This window comes from Melanostigma gelatinosum, assembly GCF_949748355.1.
Source record: "Melanostigma gelatinosum genome assembly, chromosome: 22".
In the NCBI taxonomy this organism is placed as follows: Eukaryota; Metazoa; Chordata; class Actinopteri; order Perciformes; family Zoarcidae; genus Melanostigma; species Melanostigma gelatinosum.
This window is the reverse complement of record NC_136655.1, coordinates 13060382-13081176: the sequence shown is the minus strand read 5'-3', so window position 1 is coordinate 13081176 and position 20795 is coordinate 13060382. Positions and strand designations below refer to the sequence as shown.

Below are 20795 nucleotides of genomic sequence, written 5' to 3'. Positions count from 1 at the left end.
TTTTTGTAATGTTCAATTTTAACACAGTTCAAGGAAATTATTTTAATAAAAGAGTTGAATTATTAATTGACACTTATATTTGTTAATCTTTCCACTAAATGTCCAATGACATCAGCACATTCATTATTCTAGTGTTGTAGTTGTGGGTAATTATTAAAGCATCTTTTATTACCTACAAATAAGACACCAAGATCATTAAAATCGGGGAAATACAAAGTTTTATTAAGAAACCAAATTTTCGGGAGGCCCAATTAGCGGCCATCTTGGATTTTTGAATGGCCAATCAGGTAGGTTTGACCAGATACCAAGATTTCATGCTTGTATCATAATTTGCACCATTAATCTACTATCTGCCCAACTACATAAAACATGACACAATCATTTATATCAGCATTTTAAGAGTTTATATTTTTTATTTTTATATATATATATATAGTTTCATTTCTTTGCCATATTGTAAGGAACATGAGAAATCATTACATTCATAAATTCAAAGATAAACATTCAATCTGGTATCCATAGTAACGACGCCATCAAGGACTCCATGGACAGAATGTTGTCCTGATGACATCACGCATTCTGTGCCTTTAATGTTGAGGTCTCCATGGATATAGAATGTTGTCCTTGTCATCACAGATTCTGTGCCTTTTAATGTTGAGGTCTCCATGGATATAGAATCTTTTCCTAATGACATCACGGATTCTCAGCTACATATAGTCCCTCACCGTTGTTAACAGCTGATAGCAAATTCTTTCAGAGACACACTTGACAATTGCATTGGATAACTCTCATACAGTATCTCAAAGTACTCATCAAGTTGGTTCAGAAACACAATTGCAATGGAAAACTCTCGTACAGTATTTCACACCAGAAACCAAGTTGGTTCAAAGATGGAATTAAATTCCAAAGAGGTTGAACCTCCAATGGATTTTTACCTCAGTTCACTGGAGGAACAAGTAAGATGTGAACTGTTGGACAGTGAGGCGAGGCTCACCCGAACAACAACCAAGGACAGAGTCCTCCTAGAAATTAATGAAGACCGTCTTCAACATTTTCTAGATGTTCTCCACGAAAAGACCGAGGAGGAGATGGACATATCTAAGATGTTCTGTCAGGCTAACGCCAAGCTGAAGCTGAAAAATTGTCATCTGCGATGGCAAGAGGAGAAGTCTTCCTATCAAGCCCAGTTGGACGAACAGAGAGCGGCGACAAACAGGATCGCAGCAGTTCTGAAAGACACACAGGACCTGCTGGAGTCTGCCCGTCACGTTCAGCCTAAAACTACCACCGAGGAGGAGATGGAGGTATTCAAGAACTTCTGTCAGGCTGCTGTTGATAAACACTTAGATGTCATCAGTCAGCTCAGCGAGGCTCTTCATAAGGCCGAACAGGAGCTGAAAAATGGACATCTACAATGGCAAGAGGAGAAGTCCTCCCTCAAAGCACGCCAGCAAAACAACTGTGACCACTTTCACTCCCAGGTGCAGGTCATCGCATCCATTCGCGCACAAGAGCAGGAAGCAGTAAAACAGAAGCTGGAAAAAGCTCAGGCTTTCTATACAGCCCAGCTCGACGAACAAAGCGCAGAGACAAACAGGATCGCAGCAGCTCTGAAAGACACACAGGACCTGCTGGAGACTGAGCGTGTTCAACATAAAACTACCACCAAGGCTGAGTTGGAGATATCTAAGAATCTCTATCAGGCTAGAATTGTTGAACTGGGAGATGACAACAGTAAGCTCAAGGCAGCCTTTATCAAGGCTCAGAATGAGCTGAAGGACAGAGATGTACTGTGGCAACAGGAGAAGTCTTGCTACTTGGATCGGAATAAAAAAGCCTGGGGACTTTATCATACTCTGGTGAAGACCACAGCTGATTCTGGAAGAATGGAGAAGGAGGCTAAGCAGACCCTGCAGAGATTCCAGGCAGACCATGAAGGCCAGCTGGAGGAACAGAGAGTGGAGACAAACAGGATCGCAGCAGCTCTGAAAGAAACACAGGACCTGCTGGAGACTGAGCGTCTCCGTTTCCAGGAACAGTCATCCCTCACGGCACACCTGGAAAAAACCTGCAGGGACCACGATCATGCCCAGCTGAAGAACATAGCTACTCTTCAAACATTGGAGGAGAAAGCTACGCAGATGGTCAAAAGAGACCAGGCATCCCAAGCCCAACTCGACGAACAAAGAGTGGAGACAAACAGGATCGCAGCAGCTCTGAAAGAAACACAGGACCTGCTGGAGACTGAGCATCTTCAACATAAAACTACCACCAAGGCTGACTTGGAGATATATCTGAATCTGACAAAGAGGATCATAGCAGCCCAGAAAAATACAGAAGATCTGTTCGAAACTGAACGTTTTCTTTGGCATCAGGAGAAGTCTTCCCTCCTTCAGGCCACCGAAGATCTTCAGGCCACTGAAAAAGATCTTCAGAGCCAGATCAAGAACAAGCAGAAGAAGAAGAAAAAATGGTTCAAACTCTTCTAATGCCCGGCTCCCTACTGTCAAAACATCAGACAGTAAACATCAGACAGTTTGGAAAACAGTTACTATACAAAGAGTGGTTCTTAACCCTGGTTCCAGATCCTTGACCGGATCAAGGATCTGGAGCCCCTAACCCTAACCACTCTTTGTGTATGAACTATTTGCCAGACGCAGAAGTCCTGCAAACCTTAAAAAAAAAATATATATATATATATATACAAAAAAAAATATATATATATATACATATAAAAAAAAAAAAAAAGTATGTATATATATATATATATATATACACACATATATATATATATATATACATCAAAAAAATAAATAAAATAAGAATAAATAAATAAATCTCCTCCGCGAATCGCCACCTTATCGTGGTGGAGGAGTTTGAGTGGCTCAGTGATCCTGGGAGCTATGTTGTCCGGGGCATTAGCCCAAGGCAAAGAGGTTTCAGGGGAGAGCCCAGACTAAGAGCGGTTCAAAACGACCCATAGATAGCCCACGGACTTTAGCCACCTCGCCCGGACCAGGGAAACCGGGGCACCCTCCCGGAGCCAGACCCAGGAGGGGAGCTCGTAGGTGAGCGTCTGGTGGCCGGGCCTTTGCCCATGGGGCCCGGTCGGGATCAGCCCGAATAAACACCATGGAGCAGCCACCCTGTGGACCCACCACCCGCAGGGACATGCATCGGGGTCAGGTGCTATGCAGACCGGGCAGCAGGTCGGGCAGGAGGCCTGGGCATGCCGATCGCCGGCGGCATAGACTAGCTCTAGGGGCGTGGAACGTCACCACGCTAGCGGGGAAAGAGTCGGAGCTGGTGCAGGAGGTGGAGCGATACCAGCTAGATATAGTTGGACTCACCTCCATTTACCCCTTTTACATTTTGAACTTTTGTTGAAAAAAAGGTTTTCAAACATTTTAATATTCAATAAATACAAGACTCCAGTTTAATTCTCCATCTCCGTGTTGTCTTAGTTAAGTTTGGTCTCCAAAGTTATTCTGGCGATCTAGAAATGGGGTACCGTGTTCTGTGGAAGATATTTTTGAAGCAAAATTTAACATTGGTCTCTATGGAGCAGAAAGTTGGTTTTCCTCTCAATTAAAGGCTTCTGTGCCAAATGTGTAAGTCTGTGGGATTCCACAGTCATCAGCTGGAACAAAAACGGCCGTGACTCAGCAGAAACATAAACACCAGCAGGGGTGCGCACAAACAAGGGAAAGGAGTCATATTTAATTCATAAGCTCTTGTAATGCAGGAAAAACAGATCTCCCGATATGCTGAGGCCTGGAAGCCCCTCGCAGCTGGCTCTGGAGGATCTGATCTGTCTACCGACGAACGACAGACGCAGGCAGAAAGAAGGCTGCTTAATGTCAGGGGGTGTTTACTGCCACTGGGTGGGCTGTCGCATCCCGCGGGGCACAGCTGCATTTCCCATAAGACAGCTCCGTCTCAATGGGCAGCAAACGCATAATGGAGCGGAGGAATGGATGCACTGGTAGTGACAGGCAAATCCGTTCTCACCCTGGGAATGGTCTCTCCGTCATCTACTGTACCATCAGAGCTGTCCGTCTGTTCTGCACGGAGAAAAGGCCGCATGTGTTCAACCCAAAGGGGAATAAATGTCCTTAATTAGTGCTCACCATTTACAGAGCGGGTCCCTTGGGAAAAGCAGTCCTCCACCACCAAACCCCCCAAGTATCCAGTAGTGCTTGTAAATCCTCTGTTTGGTTATCACATGAATTGTTCAAACAACAATACAATTTTACTTTGCATTGGCACGGGGTTTGCATGGGACTATTTCTATTCATTAAGTACGTACTGTATGCCACACACACCCACAGTGAAATTATAATTGGTGTATATTTATAATATATATGCTCTGAATGCTGTATTGGGCACCTGTACATCTGAAATTGTCTTTGATCCAAACCAAGGTGGGTTATTCTAATGATTCCTTCTGTTAGGATTGTTTTTATTTGCACTGGTCAAAGTATATCTGGACAAACATTTGATGGTCTTGTGATTTGTCAAAATGCCTGCATACCATAAGAATCATTGAATCGAAAAATGCTCTCCAGTTTAGAACAAATTCATGAGGTCTAAACATCCCTAAGGTGTAGATGTGAATAAGTCAGGGTGCATAAGTAAAGTCAAATCTCATCTTAACATGCAAACATATTCACATTCACACTGCAGATTGTCAGGAAACACAAGAGGAGGCGGTTGCTAGTGTAAGTATACTGGTGTGTGTGTGGGTGGGGGTTTCCAGGCCTAATGTCTAATGTCACAGGAAAGCTCCAGCAGCCACATTGATCATTTTTCATGACCTGCCTCATTTCACTAAGAGGCTCAACCCTCAACGCTGGTGGCCTTTTCAATTCACTTATATGAGACAGACAGAGAGAACTGCAGCTTTAAGATGCAAACCTGAAAATAAAACGCTGCTTCTGTGTGCAGTTTATGTTAATATTACATTTATTCATTGATTCAAATGCACAAAATTTGTTTTGCAACCAGTACAATTTGGAAAACACTGATTTCTTTAGTTTTTAGTCACACTCAACACCAAATCAAACATACAAGCGGTGCTTGAACTTCAAACAGCCTACATACACACTACAAAACCTTATCTGTATGAAGCTATTCGTGTTATGGCTCATTTTAGGACGCCGATAAGGATTTTGTCGTCCTCTACTGGTAGAGGAGCTGTGCAGCAGCATCTTTGTCTGTGATCGTTAATATATAGGATGTATTCTACATAATAACCATGAGTATTTGAATGTCTTTGTGATGTATACAATTTCCTGAGCAAATTTCTGTCGTTTTCAAATGAATTCCACATATATTTCGGTGAACCACACTTCAAAAAGTGCTTTTCCATCCGTCTGTTTTTATGCCCCGAACAAAACCCAGAGTGACATGACGGAAATAGAGAAAAAGTCTAAATATTGCAAAAAAGTCTTGAGTGGAAGAGTTGATGTATTGATGAATGACATGACCCACGCCTTGTGAATAAATCCCGACGAATAAGACGCATGTGGAGACGCTACACGCTAAACACGAAGCACGAAGCGAACAGAAATGACATATTTCTATATCACGCTGTCTTGTGTCTCTTGTTGCTGCCTCGTCTCCTGCATTGCTCTAACGGCCCCCCCGACTGGGAAAACAGCACAACAGCAGCGGGCAGGAACGTGCATGAGTTCGCATTTTGCAGATGCTTTTTTTCTGCAAATTTAAAAGTTGAGTTACCTTTGGATGGAAATTCGGCTACTGTGAACTGAATATTTCCTATTCTCTGTGTTTTGTTTTTTTTCTAACACTGTTTTTATCCATGTGATGAATTATTATTCTACAGTTAGAATGTTCTTCCACATAAATGAGCACTCTTAAGTGATACAACTGCCACTCTACTCCTCATTGCACTCTTTAATGGATACCATTGCCAAACCACCCAAAGCAGTTTGTACAAGCACCATAAAGCTCCTTGAATTATCATTATGCATTTAAAAAAAGGCCTGCCCTCATGTCACCATTGTCCCTAAGCAATGGCACAGGTATCATTTTTCTTTGGTTTCGGTGAGGGAGGTGGAGGAGATGGAGACGGTTGGGCAAATCTTGGGCTGGGTTGGTAGAACGGGGGTGTGGTTTGGTAAGGCGATGTGCTGGATCTGTGTGAGGATGTACTGGGTGGGGAAACTCTTGTGCTGGGTCTGTATAAGGGTGGACTGGGTGGAGAAACAGATGTGCTGCGTCTGATTGAGGGTGGAATGGGTGGAGAAACTGATGTGCTGCGTCTGAATGAGGGTGGAATGGGTGGAGAAACTGATGTGCTGGGTCGGATCGAGGGTGTGGTCGTTTGAAAAACTGACACGGTCGGTTGGGGAGCTGGTCTCGGTGCCGGTACCGGTTTTGGCGCCGGCACTGCCGCAGCACCATACATGGAGACAAGTGGGTGCGTGGTCTTGTACTGCAGCAGGTACTCGGGGTAGATCTGGTGCTTTTCAAACACAACGAAGATGGAAGGGTCCGTAACGTCGTCTACGCAGCTGTCAAAGAAGTTGATGTCCCCGCTGTCCTTGGAAGGAGGTCGGCGGTAGCTGGAGTGCCCCTTGGTGTAGGATCCCACCAGCACCCGGGAGATGAACAAGGATTTGACATCAGAGACACCGGTGTAGCTGTGTGAGTATTTCGCGTCCCGGGCAAAGTAACTACCTGTGTTTGGAGATTAAAAAATGGATTATTGTATTGCCATTATGCTGTATGTGAAAATACACGAGGGTTTATTCTAACTATTGCTTAATCTGCAAATTGCTTTCTTGAATTTGGTCAGAAAAGAGTGAAAAAGCTTTTTTTGTCACATGAATAAGTTCCCAGCGCCCAAGTTGTCTAAACCCAAAGATATTCAATTTACTCCCAAACTACACGCGCTAACCGTATCACTGCGCCGGAGGAGGCATGAATCTACACTGCTAGCTCACCTAGCACCACTGAGCTAGCTACCTTTACAGCTCAGACGAAGAGGACGCCATTAATGTGTACAACTTCTGCCCGGTGATACGGTTGGCGGCTGTAGTCCGTTAGAAAGAATATAGTTCCCAAATGACCTGCTCACTACTAAGGTCTGTGGATGCACTTGAGTTTTCTGGAGAGAGACACTGTTGTTGAGTTTTTCAAATACATTTTTGGGGGCGCTTTGAGCACAAGCTGAGTTCCATTACACTGGAGAGAAGTCAGACATCTCTGTCCCTTTAAATTTGTGTGAGATGCGTAGCTTTAATCTAAGAAACCTTCCCATCCTTAGACTAAACTTTCTTTTTAATTCAATACAACAACTGCACATCTTTTGTTCTCATCAGTATGTGGCCCACAATTCATTTTTCTTCAACTCACCTTCGCCAAAAACAGTCCCATTAACTCCACAAACTCTCCAGTCAAAGTTGGTGTGGCAGATGACGTCTACGTATTTCGAGTCCGTGCCATGAAAAAGCAGTTTTTCAGTCACATTGCGCCCGTTGTTGCTGTTCTTCATCTGATTCTTCTGGCTATATTTAGGAAGAATAAATCAGAAACTGTAAATCAAGCTGATACATTTAGGAATGAGGTGAATGTGTTATTAGAAGGTGAATGTGTTATTCCTTCTTGATAAAAGTTGCATGGTCTTGCTTTAACAACCAGAGTGTGGTGGTTATTTGATCCAATGACAACCTAGCTGAGAAGATATTAAACACACAACCATTCGGACGGATGACACTTTTAAATTACATACGTACAATTGAAAAAAGTCCCAAAGAGGTTTGTTCTGAATCCTTTCTATTTTGACAATGTCAAAGCCTCTCATAGTTTGACAGAAAAGAGTCTCAAGCTCCTTAAAGCCATCCGAGGAGCGCAGGAGGGGGACTCGCTGGAAAACACACAAAGAAAACAGAATTATTTTTTTTACCCAGGCAAACAATTAGTGCAATTCGTGGCCACTTGGGGGCAGCAGAAACAAATTGTGAACACAAAATTGTGTGGGAGGAAACATGCTGAGCACGCTGAGGAGCAGTACAACGACAGAGAACAACTCCAGGATGCCCAGCTGACAATGGAATCAGGCCACAACAGGAAGAGGAAAATTCAGGGGCAGAGACTTTGAGAAACGCACACCAGCTGAAAACTTAGTGTGCCATCAATGTGGCAACTTGGACATTGTCTAAGAGACTGCCCACAATCTCCATGGAAACAGGACTGGTGGGAGGGCTCAACATCAGCCGTGAGGAGGGGAGGAGCAGGCGGCGGGGCGGACCCCAGTGATGGACACAGAGGGTGAGTTGACTTTAGATTCTGATGTGACAAACTTGTACATTTAACACACACATTCGAAGCCATACAAACATCACTCGCACCCACATACCAGATGTAGTTGGATGAAAATGAAGGGTTTAGAAAGTTACCACAAGTCACATCAACTATTAAAAGGTAAAAATGTTCAGAATGTCACAGGCAGGCTGATTCACTAGAATGCACCGCGCATATGTTCGATGGACTAGATGAATGATTTGAGGAAGTATTGTTTCAAGAGGGGAGCGAAGTTATGTATGATGGTATAATGAACATTTATTGGACATAAAATGCTGCTGCTGTCTCTGTTTCTCTGTCTCCCACACAATCTGAGCTGTTTAAGGGGGAGTTCACACACGTGTCCTTGGTACGAGGCCCAGGAATGGAGTGGAACCAGACTCAGTGACTTCAGTCCCACAGAGGGTCCGGGTAACTGTCCCAAACAGGTTATAATCCCTTCCTTCAACTGGCTCATCAAAGCGATAAGAACACCACTTCAATACAATTAGTGTAAATGTTTTAGAACATTTGCCCTCTTTTATATATCAAGATCATGAAAACATGATGACGTGATGAAATTGCAAATATTTGAATGGGGGGGAATTGTTGGGGCAATTGATCATGTTCTTTCAGATTGAACTTGTATCACTTCAACCTAAACCCAATCTAGAAGAGTCTAGAACCACAGCGAGAAGTTAAAAGAGCCAGAGAAAGTCAATTTAATACGTTAACTATTTGTCAACCGATTCAGTAACTATACAGTGAAATGTTACAGAGAAAACATGAGGACAAACCTGGGACAGTAGCAGGTCCACAAAGGCAGGCATGAGCTCTTTATTATGTTAGATAACCGACCAATGGAAGTTAAAACATAGAAGAAACTAAATTCCAAATGTATCCATGCATATTCACATTCATACTGTGATGTTGGTCTGTATCATTGTCTTATGTTATTCACGTCACTGAGACAGGGAGTCTGGTATAGCGGCCTTGGAGCCCGGGTGAAGATAAGGGGGGGGGGGGGGGAACGTAGATAAACAAGTAGGGCAAGATTTCTAACGGAGGGAAAAGACAAGAGTCGCTATGTCGGGCGGCCAGAGGTGGAATCAGGAGGAGACGAGTGGGGAAGGAGACTGTGGTTAATCCAAAAAGCCTCTGTTATGACTTGTCCAAGGTGCACAGTGTCAGTTGTCTCGGTGAAAGTTCAGAGGAGGAGGAGGACATCGCCGAGGGGGGGGGGGAGACTTAGGGGGTATAAAGTAATGAACAATGCTATTGTGAAGTGAGTTGACTCCGGACAGCTCGGCTTACTTGTATACTTTGTGATGCAAATAAATCTGCGTGAACTGAAGAAAATCCAACCTCTCGTGTGTTCGTTACTGAGTTCCTAACAGTGAGATCTTGTTATCATTACATGTCTCACCACGAGTCAGACAGATAACAGTTCCTGAGCCAGCCGTTAGGTACAGTCAGTGGTGTACAGTAACGAAGTAGAAATACTTTGTTACTGTACTAAAGTCGTTTTTTTGGATATCTGTACTTTACTACTTATATTTCTGTTGACTTTTACTTTTACTTCACTACATTTTGCAACGAAAACTGATACTTTTACTCCGATACATTTCCCCTGAAACCTTCGTTACTCGCTACAAAATCAAATCTATCTTTAGAAACAAAATGAATCATGAGAGCAGCGTCGGGGACTGTGGTGGAACACAGACTGCAAGCAAGCAGCTTTGGTGAATCAGTGGTCCTAGCAGCAAGTTAAATGATTGGTTCATCACGTTAATGTTTCCTCCAGGAGGCCGCAGTTTGTGCCGTGTGTGAAACGAGAAGCCAATGTTGATTCATTTGTGACGTGACTTCCGTAGATATTTTAACGCAAACCACGATCTTTTCCTGAACCGAACTAAGTAGTTTCATCGCCTAAACCTTAGTTGTTTCCTGTGAAGATGGAAGTTTATTTTGAAAAGACGCATGTAACAAGCGAAAACAGACTCATGTTGCTGGACTTTTGCAGGAAAAACGCACGAAAAATGAGAAGTAACTTTTCGTAAGATATCAATAAAACGGAGATGAATTAATATCATTGTATAAAGAACGACATGAGAAGATCAATCTCATGTCTGTAAGTTAAATCAGCTACAATCACTCTTTTAAGTGATTAGTGACTCGTCTAAAACATTTAAAAAAGGAATAACTTCAACAGAATCATTCTATACAATGTAGCTTCTTTACATTCTAATAGAATGTAAAGAAGTTACATTGTATTACAATGTAAAGAAGTTACATTGTATTAGAATGTAACATCTTTACATTCTAATACAATGTAACTTATTTATATTCTAATATAATGTAAAGAAGTTACATTGTATTAGAATGTGAAGAAGTTACATTCTATTAGAATGTAACTTCTTTACATTCTAATAGAATTGTCTTCTGAAGATGAACAGGACATGTTTCAGTTTCAAGTAATGACTGGGTTCCTTTCGCTGCTGCTTTAGTATTGATCATGTTTTGATATTTGAGTCATGTTGTGGATGATCAGATGGAGTTATGATGGTAGCAGTCGCCCAATTGGATTCAGCTTCAGCAAAACCTTTATTGTGTTCAAATCAGGCCCATAGGAGTTTACAAGGCAGGCGTCCTTTCTCTAAACACTGACCTGATGCATCAAGTGGATATGTTTTGCTGAACATAATATTATGCATTTGCCCTCTACATCCTCTAGTCTAATGAGCATACTTATAAACGCACTGTTACAACTCCTTCATAGTGTCATATTGCTTTTCAGAGAATTATGATGATAAGTTCATAGTAGATGCAAAAGTATACTTATATACAATATATTATGTTGAACATTGTTGCTCCTGGATGGATCACAGCCAACCCAATTATGTTCAACAACGCTCCATGTCCTTGGTCATGGTGCCACAGCACTTAAAAGAATAAACTTCATCATTCTCAAAATTCTGACCCTTTGCTTTTTTATTAACAGCATTTACTTGTACTTTTACTTTCAATACTTAAGTACATTTAATATCAGAAAATTACTTTTGATACTTAAGTACAATAAATATCAGATACTTTAAGACTTTTACTCTGTGACTTTTACTTTTACTGGAGTCATTTTCCAGTAAGGTACTTTTACTTTTACTCAAGTATAGCTTTTGGGTACTTTATACACCACTGGGAAAAGTCAATGGTAGTATTAGGATCCCATTATTTTAGTAATGCCATTATTAAATATTGTATTTGTATTATTAGGATGACTATTATTTGTATTGTATGTATATACTGTATTTTTCCACGGTGATGATTGATTCGTATACTGTTAATTAATACTATGATGATGCTGATGATTACTACCATACAGTTCATAATTACTAGAATGGTGATCAGCCTGGTGATGATTATAATAATTGTTATTAAAGTCACTATTGTTATCATTTTGTACTGGGTAACAGTAATTTCAGGCTGATACAGCCGAGGCAGCTCCCTCTCAACCTGCAGCCTCAATGTTGGAGGATGAATGTTTTGCTCTTATTATAGCTGCTGGTGGCACAATGACTTGCAATATTTATTACCTTGTCTTGCCTGTAGACGGCACACATCAGCACCTCTGTGGGTCAAAGCTGCTGCTGTAAATTCTTTTGCCTACAGGTGCAGCAGGTTGGACTGGTTGACGTTGGCCTGGTTTCAGGGGCTTCACACCAGTCAAGCAGTTTGTCCTTGTTTTTCTATCCTTCCAAGCAGTCATTTCTCTCCATTTTAGCCAGAGTTTCTTTTTATTATTATTTTAGATTATTGTAAAAAACTACAACAAAAGATCAAAGCCAAGAGTGTGTTAGTTTTTACCCTGTCTGTGGCACTCAGCCCCAACGCCACTGGTTCCTACTGAAGATGTAAATCTTCATGATTCTTTTGAGGGGGTGCCAACATGATTGAGTCGCTTTGGATAAAAGCGTTCGCTAAATAAATGGAATGTAAATGTTAATGAGTCATGTGTAGTTTTATCTACAAAAAAAACAAACAACCTATAACAGCTGAACACTGTAATCTTTATCCAACGTTACATAAACAGGAGAAAACATTGCGTTTGTTGGGGACTATTTTCAGCAGCAGATTAATACGCATTTGGACTATTTACAGCAGTCGGCTGGTGTATTTGGGACTGATAAACAACAATGCCATGTTCATTGTAATGAAGGAACATCACACCCATGTGTACCAGTGTGACTCACCCATGTATTTTTAGTCGCGTTGACAATGTGGCACAGAACACTTGCTACTCTTTTAACAGGTTTTAATGACAATAAAAAGAGAAATAGACTTTCGGAAGCGCTATCGTTTCACGTCGCGACAAGACCGAAAAATCTTTGTCTTCGAGAAAAGCCGTCAGTGATGTTGTTTGCTCTTCTTTCCATTAAGAAGCACTCTCCAGTTCTGATGTAACTGATGCTATTGTAGCATCTACGCAAACTTCTTCGGGAGTCGCCATTTTTGTTTAGAACAAACAGTCGCCTCAACGTGTCGCCTCGAACACACCTAAGCCCCGCCCTTAGCTGCCATTGGCTCCTCACCGGACCCTGATTGGTCCGTGCTCTGGCTTACCGCACACAAACGCTTTACTTGAAACCTGACCAGATGGACTTTTGCGTGATCTCGTGCCATCGTGACAATATGGATACCGCGCAAGCTAACATTAGCTGTGCCCCCATCGCGTACCAGAGGAATTCTGTAGTGCAGTGGTTCTCAAACTTTTTCTGTCGCGCCCCACTTTGGAAGAAGAAAAATGTTCATGCCCCACCGCCCCAACAAAATTGTAACAAAATGGTCTATGTTGAATTTTTATTGAAACAACATTTTGTGACTTTCTGTGCTTTTTCAAATAATAGAATAAAGAAAATTGCAATCACTTTAAGTAAACCAGATTGCTCCATCAGACAAAAACAAATAAAATGTGCAATCACTTTGTTAGAACAATGCAAATAAAGTTATATCTGTGCAAAAAACAACTACAATTTGGCAAAAAATAGCTTTTTGCAATTGGCTGCAATTAACCTGTTTTGCACTAAACATCTTTTCAAGACAACAATAAAGTGCAACCTGTGAAAAACTAAACAAAACAAGTTTCATACTATCCGCAGCTAGTTTTCAGACATAAATCACAGACTGGTCTCTCCTCATCTCCTACCGCGTTCACTGTGAAACCCAGAGCAAGATAGGCTTCATCATATGTTCTTCTTGGCTGATGGCTGTTCGTCTCAGATGCATCGCTTGCGGTTGCTTTTCTGTTCCCGCCTGCCAAATGTCTCTTCATTTGGAATTACTTAAAAAAAATAAAAACATTTTTTTCTTTTTTTGAAATACAAAAATTCTGCATTTTGTTATGGGAAAATATGTCAGTCTACTGCTTTAGGGTTAAAGAATGTAAGTTTTAGAAGTGCAGGCACTAAACCTTGTTTATCTTGTTATCTGTTTGTTCCTGTGCATTGTTTCTGTCTTTAAAGACGGGGACACACACAGGGGTCATGATTGCGGTATTTCCCTTGATGGGCATCAGCTGAAGGGCATGACCCTCTGCAGGCATATATGATGTGTGATGGTTCACAGGTTCATTCCGTCTCTGCATACTGTGACTTAACTCTTTGACCAGGTCACAGTGACATCAAAGGACGCATCTGGCTGGGTGTATCCATGGTTTATTGTGGGGCAAACTGATAACAAAGGGGTTTGTAAACAGTAAAAAAGTGCCTTCAGGTTATCGTAAAGACAGGACACTATGCTTCAAAGAAAAACATCTGCCTTGACTGGTTTCCTTCTTCTGTTTATTCTTGTTTGCGAACCAAGATAACAGCATGCTGGCTGGGCATAAATGTCCATGCATTTGAATGTGTCGTCAGAGCACCTCTTGCAGATGACGGTGATGTATCTGTGAGCCTGTGTTCTCTTTGCTTGCAAGCAAATAAATTGACTATTACAACTTTGATCGTTCATCAAGACTCTGTTTCATTTGACATTGATTTGATAACACTTTGACACTCTTCTCCCGACTATTCATAGAAATATTCCACAACAATTTCCCCCTGCGCCCCACCTGTAATACCACCGCGCCACTAGTGGGGTGCGCCCCACAGTTTGAGAACCACTGCTGTAGTGCATTCATGGTGGAAAGATGACAAAGAAAAAAACTTTGGATTTTTAAGTGTGGTGTTGATGGGCACCAAGTTCCCACAATGCAATGCACAACTAAAATAAAGTAGCTTCCGACGGCTGATAAAACATTTGCTGATTGCTAAAACAGCACAGTGTCAACATTGACTTTTATGCTCTGTAGCCTACAGTATGATCTTCGTTCGATGTTGGAAACTTGAGATTGCTGGCAAACAACACTACATTGATTTATTTTCCTCCCTTTTGTCAAAACAATGAATAAATCACACCCAGAAAACGAACAATAAGCAAATATTCACATCATGAAAATGATGACGTGGATTTGGCGTCTTGTTTTTCTAAAACAGTTTGAAGGTGTGATGTATTCACGATACCTTGAATCCTGTTTGTGGGACCTGCGTCTTGTCCCAGTTGTCGGGAATAGCGGAGAAATTCTGTTGACCGGGAGGCCGTCTGTGGTCAGACAGCAAAGTAGGATTAGGATTAGCTTTATTGTGAAGGGGTTTGAATAAAATGCTTCTTAAAAAGGTGGAAAACATAAGTGGCGCCAACACAGCACATTTGAGATGTCGTACCTCACTCTCTTTGTTAGGACATCCGCCGCGGAGACAAACTGGGGCCGTCTTTTCACAACCCTCTTGGTGCCATACTGCCTGTTTGTTTGTATCATGTCTGGGAGAAAAGAAAAGATGAGAATACTGCTTGAATATTCCAAAATGCACAAAACTGTAAACAGAGAGATCTGTTGCGTAACATTTGTTTACCCTGGAAGCTGAGCGAGTATGACTGTGAACCGGCGGTGAAGTCCACCACATCTTTGTCATTGGACAGAAACCTCCGCTCCAGTGTAGCGCTGTCCATGTCCGCTGCTTTGTGTCCAGCAGCCTGCAACACAAGACGGATGAGTCGGATTTTTACCTCAAAACATTAAAACAAAATGGTGACCAATGACCAGCAGGTCGGTATCGTGTGCAAAAAAGACGAATACCTGCAGAAAAAAACGTTCAAATTAGTGTTTACTGCAGTTAATTCAGTGTAATTGTCAAGTGTTTTAAAGAAAAAAGTTTTGGGAAACTCACCTATTTGCTTTCTTGCTAAGCAACACTTATCTCGTACGCTAACGATACAATACAAAGCTAGCGCCGGCAGCCGGTTAGCTTTGCTTAGCATAAGCATAATCTTCAAATCTAACACTCTGCAAGAAACCAAATATGCATATTTTTCTCTTTTAATGCTGTATTTGTTGCTGTCCAAAACTCAATTTATATATTTTTGCATCATTCTCAAGCATTTGGTCTCATCTGGGAAATTTGGGAAAAAAATCCCAAATTGAAGATTTCAAAATCTGCCTTAAATTTCAGTGCATGATTGAATTTGACTGGAGTGTGAGGAACAACGTGAATATGCAGTCTGATCTAGTCTTTTAATCATAACGTTAATGCTGTGCTCACACGCTGCTCTGAATGTAATCGGTAACCTCCCGTAACGTTCTTGGTGGAAGTGTGAACGAGGACAAATGTCAAAATGTTGAGACGGGCTCAGCTTTGAAAGTTGGATCGGCTTTAGCTGAGGGAGCTCCAGTAACCGCCTTTTAAAGCTTTATTTCTTAATTCAACAGTCCAATATAAGCATGACAAATTCTAATTTATGCAACCAGGCTACAATCTCGGCTGCGGCTCATCTCTTTCTTCAGGGATGCTGCCACACCGCCTGAGCTCTATGTATCAACTGATAACGTGATAATATGATTTCTAGCGTGCTAAAGTTTGAGTTTGCTGCAGTGGACTGTTGTCACCGCAGCAGCATTTAGGGTTGTGGCACGACTGCAAAATGTCACTGAAATAGGGGTGAATTGACCTTTTTTACCTTCTTTTTTTTTTTTTTTGCCCAAATCATCTCGGCTAGCTTTCCTTGCGGTGGCATGTTGTCAGTGCGCATATCCTCAATGGAACTGTTGGCTGCTGCTGCTGCTGTTTTTTCATGCTGCTCCTCTGTTTGCTAAACTCACACTGTTATCTATGAGGAACTGTGCCAGTGTTTACCAGGTTTTTCTGACGTTTTTTTTTTTTGGATTAACGAACTCGACCTTTGATCAGACTTGCGCTGTCACGGTCAGATAATAGACGCCTTGATTAGCTGTAAGGTTGGGGAGGCTGGGACGTTCCCTATTTCAGAAAATGACCCATATAGCGTTACAGAACTAATCCATTGTTTGATCGCCACTAAATCCAACTTGGAAATAACTCCAGTTACTCACAGCTGAAGCGTAAACGTTCCACTTCCCGAACTCGTCCTCCCAGTGCCAAACCCACTCAGTGGTGTGGATGAAGGTCGGCTCAAGCAAAGAGTTCGCGGTGGAGAGTCGCCGCACTGCGTTCGACCCGCGGGTCATCGTGTCAAAATACACCGGTGGGCTGCTGCTACTAAAATACAGCAAAAATAGAGAGCCATTAATTCACACAGTTCACTTCATTTTAACACGTTACACCGACACAGTGGTTTTTATTTGGATCAATATTGATCCTCTGCTTCATGTCCCACCCAACAAACCAGTATTATATTGAACTAAAGAAGCTAAATTCCTTCAATATTTCATTTATTCTTTTTAAGAAATTGGTATTCTTGTTCTTACAATATGGTTATTGTCGGGATTAAACAAACGAGACGTAATGTGTTGATTAGTGAGCGATAGTTTGATATCTTGGTCAAAGCCAAGCTAGCTGTTTCCCTCAGTCTCCATACAGGACCTCCATATTTACCCAACTGACATAAGATTGGCCTCAAACTTTTAAATCGAACAAATTGAAATTACTTTTTCTTAAAATGTCAAACTTTTGTTTTTAAAAAAGGGGGAAAAAATGAGCAGAAATCATTTTTCTTGTCATTGTAAAGTCAACGGAAATTGTTTTTTTCCCGCATACATCTTGAGATGGTTGAGTTAAAGAATAACATCTTCCAAGGACTACGATGCCACTGAACGTCAGTAGAGAGCACCTGTATGTGTTTTCAGGGTCACAGTAGTCCTTCTCGATCGCCTCGTTATCAGGCAAGGCGGTCCACCCGTCGTCCTCTCTGACCTCCCATCTGTACGGCATCTTGTCGTGGGCTTTAAAGCATCGCTCTGAGAAGAGTCACAAAGACAAAATGAACCACAAAACAAAAACCCGTGACAATCGCACCTCGGCACTCACTGTCATGTGTCACTGATTACTCACCGTCTTCATGTATGCAGCGTCCTTTGATGAAGAACATGCATATCTCGGTTTTATCTGAAGGACACGAACAAAAAGTGCACGATTTAGTTTTTACATTTTACGGTTCTCTCCAAGGTCATTTTGAATGAGAGCTTTTGCAGCTGGCGTAGTTCACCTCTGACGGGCCTTTGCCTCGTGCCCGGTCCGCCGGCGCTGTTGGCATCGTCGTTGGCGGCACCAGGGATGCCGGTAGTGGAGCGGGATCCCGGGAGATGTTGATGGCCGCCTCTGCCGCCGGCGTTTCCACCGCGCTCTCCAGCGGCGGTTGACGTTTTATTCGGATTTAGTTTTCTGTTCTGACCGTCGTCAGAGATGTCACTGGTGGAGGAGTTTAGCGGCCGCTGCTCCCCGCTCAGTCCATCTTTGCTGTACAGATCGAAATTGTCCATGTCAGCGTTGACGTCATCGGGGGACGAGGTTCGTGGCTGCGGTTGATTGTTGCCCTGGTTTCCCCTGTTGCCTCTGTTGCCTCTGTTGCCTCTGTTACCTCTGTTACCTCTGTAGCCTCTGTTGCCTCTGTTGCCCGGGTAGCCACCTCTCCCTCTCCCTCTGTACCACTGCCTTTGTTCTGGATTCCAACCATCGTCGCTGCTTGCATCAGTGTTGTTGGCAGCGGCGGCAGGGGATTCACCAGTGGAGGAGTTGCCCCCTTGTCTGTCGATGTACTTCAAAGCCGATATGTTCCCATAACTAGACCGCAGGGAGGGAATGAGGTCTTCGGGCACGCCTCTCTCCTGCAGGGTCTTGCATGGCTGTGCTGCATTAAAATCATGGTTCTTGACGCAGCTGCAGTCGCGGTTCATGTACTTCTCGCAGATATGCAGCCTCTTGCAACCATAGCCGTCCTTACACAGGCCGAACTCCCCGGCACCGTTGTTGTAATTGAAACATATCTGGGAGAGGGGGGAAAGGTGGTTACAACCAAGCGAAGCAAAAGGCAAGGAAAGGCCCTTTAAGGTGATAAATACAGATGTGCAGATGTGTCATTAACACTCCTGCTACTCTAAAGAACTTGTTTTCAGGATCGGTGTACCCTTCCATACGCGGAGGCAACAGATCCAACAGTCTGAATAGGGAAACCTGCTCTGGTTGAAGTCACACTTACGGCAGGCAGGAGCCAGTTGTCGCTCTGCAGCAGCAGCGTGCACAGCTCCGTCCGGCTCAGACTCTCCAGCTCATGCATTCTCAGCAGCAGCATATTGTGATCCGAGTCCAGCTCGTGGGAGAATTTGCATCCTGTCCTGTCACCAAAGAGCACAAGACACATAGCACGTATGTGAGTTTGATTTTAAAAATACGGTTGCTTCGGAAAAGAATAAAATCCCGCATGACATTTTGTAAATGCAACATATACAATTGAGCTATAAGAGGACATGTTGAATGGATATGAAAGTTTCTTATTCATTCATGTGTCGGTGGAAAAGTCTAACATCTACATAGACATGCTTGAAGCAGCATGTTTAAACAAATGGGAGTTATAGTAGCAGCTACACAGAGGTAATGGACGTGTTATTCATGACTGATACAAACCTAATGGTCACCGTTGCACCTGAACTGTGAAACACAGCTAGCAAGATACTACTGCTACTACTAGTGGTATTACTACTACTACAACTACTACTGTAGAATGGGGTTCATATGAAATGTACATTAAATATATACACAGTATGTGACAAATGTTTTCACAATTTGCGGAATTACTTTTTGGGAAATATGCTTATTTTCTTCCTTGCTAATAATTATGAAAAGATCGATTACCGCTCATGTTTGTACGGCATTTAGCTAAAACATACACTGGTTGCCAGGAAAAACTCCACAAAGTCTGGCACTTAAAGCTACTACGAGGAACTTTCATTGAGTGGTGATTTTGCCTGACTCTCTGCCTGAGGTGGTTTTTAACAAAAATGTCGGAATATTCCTTAAAAAGCATCACTTTTAACTTTGAAGCTACTGCAAGACTACAAGGGGCCGTCCGACTTCATTGTGTTAATTAGCCTGTAGCTACATGGTGTCCATGCTAGTCTTTCTTTAACACACTGCAAACCAACAGTCCTTGAACGCACCACGTATCAAGGCCTTAAAAACAAGTCAATAAAAGCACCGAATATAGAAAATGCTGATAATTCGATTTTCAACAATAAAGACCCCTTAAAAACAAAAAGAACAACAACTTGAAGTAGTCACAGGCCTCTCCTGCCCAGCTATGACTCGAGTTCAGCCCGACACTTTACGCGGACGTATTTACCTGCTATGAGTGAACGGACAGGATCCGGTGAAGAGGAACTTCTTACACATGTGCAGCGAGGAGCAGAACCCCGGACACTCCGAGCTATATACTCTGCACAGCCTCAGCCTGGTCCTGGCCACCACCTTCGGCTGCCCGAAGGGACAACACAAAGCAAATTTATCTTGATTGCCGATGATGTCGTCAATAGCATGGCCCGAGCCGAGGTTAAACATCAAATAATCAGTGTCGACTGATCCTTTATTGTCGCAGATGAACTTCAATATTTCCAACTCCATCGTGTTGGGTCGGCTCCTTCGGCTCTTTCCTGCCACCACCCAAGCCAACAAGAAAGACGCTGCTGGGCAGCTGTCAGGTTACAGCGGAGTCGGAAAGCACGGCGTCATTTCTGGTGATTGGAAACCGAAACTTAACTTGGGTCTATTTTTAGCAGTGATGCTGTAACGCTGCTCTCCTCCGCTTGGGGGCGTCGCCGTGTTATGTGACCTCACACACTCCTGTGTTAGTAGAATGACATGAAAACATATGAATAATCTGACAAATATATGTATATATGTATTTGCAGGATTACCAGAAGTAAATAAAAAAAATAATGAAGAAAGTAATCTGCAGTCATAGTCACATAATTAGTCATCTGGATCACGTGACACATTCTGCCAGATGATATCAGCTGGTTGCATTTGTTTTACTTGTTGCAGAAGTAAAAAAAAAAAAAAAAAAAGACGATACATGAATTAATAATCTTCTTGAATAATCTGTATTTTCTGTTCCTGACCGGCAGTAATTACTATTATCTTGTGTTTCTG

General features: G+C 42.5%; 1 protein-coding gene across 1 annotated transcript; it reads right to left on the bottom strand.

The window, feature by feature from the left end:
* Positions 1-4958: 4958 nt before the first annotated feature.
* Positions 4959-20343, bottom strand: LOC306795745 (protein mono-ADP-ribosyltransferase PARP12). The gene is made up of 12 exons (XM_079294347.1): positions 19990-20343; positions 18850-18985; positions 17860-18637; positions 17706-17759; positions 17485-17611; positions 16748-16913; positions 15255-15375; positions 15066-15162; positions 14865-14943; positions 7764-7894; positions 7384-7535; positions 4959-6705 (listed from the first exon to the last, which is right to left on the bottom strand). The coding sequence occupies exons 1-12, from the start codon at positions 20265-20267 to the stop codon at positions 6032-6034; spliced, it is 2793 nt and encodes a 930-aa protein (XP_079150473.1). The 5' UTR covers positions 20268-20343; the 3' UTR covers positions 4959-6031.
* Positions 20344-20795: the final 452 nt, after the last annotated feature.